The sequence below is a fragment of the Larus michahellis genome, chromosome 10 (genome assembly GCF_964199755.1).
Source record: "Larus michahellis chromosome 10, bLarMic1.1, whole genome shotgun sequence".
Taxonomy (NCBI): domain Eukaryota; kingdom Metazoa; phylum Chordata; class Aves; order Charadriiformes; family Laridae; genus Larus; species Larus michahellis.
The window spans coordinates 14,772,211-14,778,368 of NC_133905.1; the positions used below are offsets into that span (position 1 = coordinate 14,772,211).

General features: G+C 53.9%; 1 protein-coding gene across 2 annotated transcripts; it reads left to right on the forward strand.

The window, feature by feature from the left end:
* The first annotated feature begins 534 nt into the window (after positions 1–534).
* On the forward strand, positions 535–5,629 carry BHLHE40 (basic helix-loop-helix family member e40). 2 transcript variants are annotated; one of them, XM_074602884.1, is made up of 5 exons: positions 535–733; positions 1,031–1,100; positions 1,252–1,359; positions 1,955–2,078; positions 3,112–5,629. In XM_074602884.1, the coding sequence occupies exons 2-5, from the start codon at positions 1,047–1,049 to the stop codon at positions 3,969–3,971; spliced, it is 1,146 nt and encodes a 381-aa protein (XP_074458985.1). In that variant the 5' UTR covers positions 535–733; positions 1,031–1,046; the 3' UTR covers positions 3,972–5,629. The 2 variants fall into 2 exon arrangements, with proteins under 2 accessions (XP_074458985.1, XP_074458984.1); XM_074602883.1 differs by having other exon boundaries at positions 688–905.
* Positions 5,630–6,158: the final 529 nt, after the last annotated feature.

The window sequence follows — 6,158 nt, forward strand, 5'->3', positions numbered from 1 at the left end:
TCTGAGGCTTGCAGATTTAATCCGATCTGTGTTTGGGTATTTTTTTGCCTCTTTTGGGTGTTTTGTTTTTTTTTTTTTTTCAGGAGGGGGGTGTTAAAAGGTGATGGTAAATACATACACGTGCCAGTGAAAGCGTTTCAGCCCATTCTGGGATGCTTTCCAGGTCGAAGCCGCACTGGTTCCCCACCAGTTTCCCCATCACCGGGCTCTTCGGGGTACATAACCGCCGGGGGGACCATCACCGCCCCGCATCTCCCGTCGGAGGGGCACCGGACGGCCCCGTGTCGGATGGGTCCGGTGCCCCTCCGACGGGAGATGCGGGGCCGTGGGAACCTCAGCATCCCTCCGTGGAGGGGGGGGGGACCACACCACCAAGCCACCGGGCCCCCCTCCGCTGCCCAGCACAACCCGGTGCTCTCCCCCCGCTCCCCCCCCGCCCCGGGCACGTTGCACGGCGGCGGCAGCGCTACCAACACGTGAGGCTCATGTGATGGAGAGAGGAGGGAGAAAAGAGGAGGAGGAGGAGGATGGAGGGAGGGAGGGGGGGTGAGGGGGGGGGAAAGCCCGTCCCGCCCGCCCCGTCGGCCGCCAGACGTGCCGGTAGTCACAGGGTAAGGCACGTCGCTCCCGTCCACCCACTCGCCCGCATTTAACCCGGCCCCGTCGCCGCCCCGCCGTTCCTCAGCCCCGGCGAGGGACGCGGGATGAACAACCCGCCCTGAGCTCGGCCCAGGTCGGTAGCGGCTCCCGGCAGCCCTTTTTTTTTTTAATTATTATTTTTTATTTTTTATTATTTTTATTATTTATTTTTAATACCACCCCGCCATGGAGCGCATCCCCAGCGCGCAACCTCCGCCCGTCTGCCTGGGCAAGATGCCCGCCCTGGAGAGCGGAGACCTGCCGGGGTAAGGGGGCTCGGGAGGGAGGAGGAGGAGGAGGAGGAAGGAGGAGCGGTCCCGCCGCGGCCCCCCGGGGATAATTTCGCTTCTTTTCCTTTCCCCCCCCCCTCCCCCCTACCTCCCCCGTGCAGGCTGGACTTCGCCCACATGTACCAAGTTTACAAGCCCAGGAGGGGGTTAAAGAGAAGCGAGGACAATAAGGTAAACGGGGGAGGAAAGTTTTCCCGGCGGAGGGGCTGCGGGTGGCCCCGTTATTCGGGGCGGGGGGCGGGGGGGGACAGAGGGAGAAGGAGCGATGGCCGCGCTGCCCCCGCCGCCGCCGAGCGCTGACCCGCCGCCGCTGGCTTTGCAGGAGACCTACAAGCTGCCCCACCGGCTCATCGAGAAGAAGAGGCGCGACAGGATCAACGAGTGCATCGCCCAGCTCAAGGACCTGCTGCCCGAGCACCTCAAGCTGACGGTGGGTACCGGGGGCGGCCCCGGGGACCCGCGGAGCCTCCGCCGCCGGCGCTCTGCCTCTCCTTTCAGCGGCGATTCGGGGTTTTTTTCTTTTGCTTTGCCTCTTATCCGCCCCCCCGCCCCCCCCGCCCCGTCCTTGTGCCCCCCCGCCCCACGGCGGCCGCGGCGGGCTGCGAGCGCATCCCAAACTTTGCCGGGAGCCGAGTCCTGGAGCGGCTCCGGGACCTGCGGGGCTCGTCCCCCCCCCGCGTCCCCTCCGGCCGGGTCCCCCCGTGCTGAGGTCACGGCGCCGGCAGGGGCAGCAGAACAGATACATGAAATACTTCTCTTTGAGCTATGACCGAAAATACCCATGAGATTCCCTGATAGCCTTTGCTGCTGCCTGCTTTTTAATTTATTTTCATGGAATATTGTCATTTATAGTCCTGTACTATTCAGATCATGGCTCTGCTGCTATGCTTTTTCTCCAAAACTGCGTCGGTCCTTCCGCTGTTAATCATCAAACGCTGTTAATTGGCAAACGCCAGCAGCCCCGTCAGGCTCCTGCGTGCGTGGCCGTCCCCAGGGTGGTCACCAACCTGTCCCTTTGCTTTCAGACTCTGGGTCACCTGGAGAAGGCTGTGGTTCTGGAGCTCACCTTGAAGCATGTGAAAGCTCTGACCAACCTCATTGAGCAGCAGCAGCAGAAAATAATTGCTCTGCAGAACGGTTTACAAGCGGGTGAGTATTCAAATCGTGTCGTGTGAGAACCTGCGTGCGCTCGATGGACTTTCTCTCGGAGTCTTTGAAATGCAGTTGTGACACCTCGTTCCTGAGAAGGGAGGAGGCAGGAGTTCCTTCCTTTAATCACCGTCATTTTCTCTCGCTTTGCTTTATGAGTTTTCGCAAAAAAAAAGGTGCGTTTCTCAATGTGGTCAATGCAGAGTGCCCTGTGGAGTTGTTTTGAAATTAAATTGGATTTTAAGTAGTTCCATTTAAAGCTCAGGTTTGCTGTGAGGTTCTCTCCAAAGCCATTCCAATATTTTCATTTGTGTTCAGGAGCTTTGGATCAATCCCAGTTTTGTTTGTTTGGATTGGGTTTTTTTTCTGCAAATACATACAAATCTGCTTTTTATAGACATCTTTTTTAGATCTCTTTATAAATGCTGTAGCCGGTGTTCTGCAGGCGAAGAGGGGACCCGGTGCATCAGCTTATCATGCTTTAGATGTACTTCCTCCTTCTGTTTTCACATGTGGCACTCACGTGAATCTGATAAAGTAAAATTTAGGTTTTTTTTTTTTTCTGAAGAGCCTTCCACTGCCCTGACAGCCACAGGGAGTGCAATAGAGCTTTTTAAGCTGAAGCGAAGTCGCCCCAGGTTGGCGGAGGGGCTGGGGGTGGCCGTGCTCCAGGAGCTCTGCCGGGAGTGAGGTTTGTTTCTGCCGGGCTGTTTCCCGGAGGAACCATCGGCTTGGCTCACTGCTGTGCTCCCAGCTGCAGCACCTGTCGAAGGTGGCGTGTACAGTAAATGCAGAACTAAAAAATAAGTTTAAAGTCGCTGTGTGAAAGTGGACAGGCGGGCGTTTAAATAAAAATGCACGCTTACGCAGAAATCAGGGGGATTTATGCAAAATTCAGGTTGCCCATCGCGTTCGCCTCTCTAGCTGGGCTGGAACCAAAATTTAACATTGCCTTCAGTCTGCCTCGAAGGTGGTAATGGAACTATTTAGCACGTTGTTAATTTTTAATTTCTTTCTGTTAATGTTTCCTCAGGTGACCTGTCATCAAGAAACCTTGATTCCAGCCAGGAAATGTTTCGATCTGGTTTCCAGATGTGTGCCAAGGAAATGCTGCAATACCTGGCGAAGCACGAGAACGGCAAGGACCTGAAGTCGTCCCAGCTGGTCGGCCACCTCCACCGAATGGCCTCCGAGGTGCTGCAGGGCGGAGCCGGCCGCAAGGCCGGAGACATCCCTCCTAAAATGGTGGACTCCAAAGAGAAACCCGTCTCCTTGACCAAAGTGGCGGAGGGACACGGGAAAAACTGCGTGCCCGTCATCCAGAGGACATTCGCTCACTCCAGCGGGGAGCAGAGCGGCAGCGACACGGACACGGACAGCGGGTACGGGGGAGAGCTGGAGAAAAGTGACTCCAAATCCGACCAGCAGTATTTCAAAAAGGATACCGAACTCAAGTACGCCGTCCAGGAGAGAATAAGCTCTATTAAGCAAGAGACTGAGGACCCGCCGGCCAAAAGGAGCAGGCTGGAGTCGCCGGAGTCCGAGGGTCCCTTTGGCAGCGACATGATGGGCTCTTCCAGCAGCTTCCTGGCTCCCCACGGGCACCAGCCCCCCCTGTGCCTGCCGTTCTACCTGATCCCGCCCTCTGCCACCGCCTACCTGCCCATGCTGGAGAAGTGCTGGTACCCGGCATCGGTGCCCGTCCTGTACCCCAGCCTCCCGGCCTCCGCCGCCGCGCTCACGGGCTTCATGAACCCCGATAAAATCTCCCCCCCTCTGCTGATGCCCCAGAGACTCCCTTCTCCCGTCCCGGCCCACTCCCCTATCGACTCCTCGGCGCTGCTTCAGGCTCTGAAGCAGATTCCTCCTTTGAACTTGGAAACCAAAGACTAATCGCAGTGTGACTTTTTTTTTTTCCTTTTTCTTTTTTTTTTTTTTTTAAGTTTGAGACTGTTTCACTTTTATATATTGGCTGGACTGAGGTGTGGGGATAAGGTTCACTGTGCGTAGGAAGCGAAATCCCCTTTTCTCTGACTTGTCAGGTAGCTTGGAGAAGGATGAAGGATGTGCCTGGGTTAGCGATTCAGAACTACTTCCAAAACTTAAAAAAAAAAAAGGGTTTTCTGCTTTACCCCTTAACTTCTTCCCTCCCCGCATCTACAGAACAACCGTTGGTCGGCTGTGACTGTATTGCGAAGCTGTGAAAAAATATTCCATTGGGCAGACTTGGCTTTAGGGTCCGCGGCTATAAAAATACGGTACTTCTCATAAGGGCTTTTAAGGCAGCGGCCACCGTGCCGGTAGTTTGAGCTGAGCTGATTCGGTGCCCCATCAATCGCCAGCGTCGAGGTGACCGGGGTGGTGGCGGTGGCGATGCCACCCAGCACGTCGGAGGAGCAGAGCAGCGGTCACTGCTTGGTCGTGCACAGTCAGGTAGACTTCAGACGGGTTTCTCTCCACACCTTTGCTGATATATATATATATTTTTTAAGAAATAAAAGGTAGATGCTGCTTGGAAGCTTTACATGGCGTACATCTAATAAATAAATTAACACGCGCCCCTTCCTGTAAGTTGAGCTGCTAGTTTGGGCCGGGTAGGGGAGAAAAATCTCCTGAAGATCACTTTGCTGCACCTGACTCCAGGCCTCTCTCCCGCTGCTGCTGGGCACTTTCTCCGGGCGTGTTCCGAGGGAAATCCCGGGGGTTTCAGGAGTGCCGGCAGTGGGGGACCGGCCGGTGACGTCCTGACGCGTGGCGAGTCCAGAGCTTCGTGCAAGAGGGGGCAGTTCGGCCGGAACATGCCCCCGTCAGTGCCTTTGAAAAATGAAGAGGCTGGGATTTTCAAAGGAGTCTAATCCCGGGGTGGCTGGAGCATCTCCATTCCCGAGTCTCCTTGGCAAACCCTGGCCCACATCACTGTATCAAAGAGAGAGGGCTGGGGGCTGACACTTGTCCCGTTAAACTGTGAGGGTCTTTCTGCACAAGAACATCTGGTCCGATTCGGCTCTTTTTTAATTAAAAAAAAGAAAACTTCACTGCAAAATGCAGTGCGGTTTTGTTTTTTTTTCTTACTGGTTTGGAGAACTGGTGTCCAGAAACCCTGTTGGATGGATTTTCATTTCGCCCTCCCATTGCACCAGCTGTTGAGATGCACTATGCTTGATTGCAGATTGTGTTCTAACGTTTATTTTGTTGTTGGTTTTTGTTTTGGTTTTTTTTTGGTATACAGTTGTTGCCTTTATTTGTAAAATCCTGTTATAAATATATATATATTATATAAATATATTAAAAGGTAAAACGTTTCAGATGTCTATTATTTGTATAACTACTTGAGCATAAAGAAGTGAGAAATATGAATGTATTCTTGTTTCTGGGTTGTCTTTTTTTTTTGAAGAGAAGAATTTTTTTGTTTTTTCTCTAGGGAGAGGTACAGTGTTTATATTTTGGAGCCTTCTTCAAGGTGGGATATTGTACATATTTTTATCTTGAGTAAATGTTAAGTAGTTGTTTAAAAATACTTAATAAAATAATTCTTTTCCTGTGGAAGATAAGGGTTTGCCTCCTGTGCCTGTCAATATTTGAGCAGGGTGATTTCGTGTGGTCGATGGCGGGCAGGCCGGCGTGCGGGGGCTCCCCTGGCAGCTCCTGTGCCCGTCACCCGTGTCCCCAGGGATGTTATTTTAACTCCTTTGGCACCTTGGGGTTTTTGTCTCCTGCCTGATCCGAGGGAGGTGCCGGCAGAGCCTGCCTGGTTTTTCTGCTTCCTCCTTACTTCACTTTCTGCCCTCTGCTCTGGCTTTTTGGCTCATCCGCCCCAAGCTGAGCGGGGAGGAGGAGGAGGAGGCAGCCCCTTGCCGGGAGGATGCCTCTTCTCTGCAGCCTGGCCCATTCTCTGGAGGAAAAATGGGCTTTTTCGAGCAATGGGCACTGTGGGCCTGTGCGGGATGAGTGGGAGGACTCGGTTTCCCAGCGGCGCTGCCCGTGCATGGACGAGGCACAGGCACTTCCACGGGATACTTAAGATTTTCACAATGCAGATGAATCCCAAAACCCGGTGAGAGGTTTAAATGCCCGATTTGG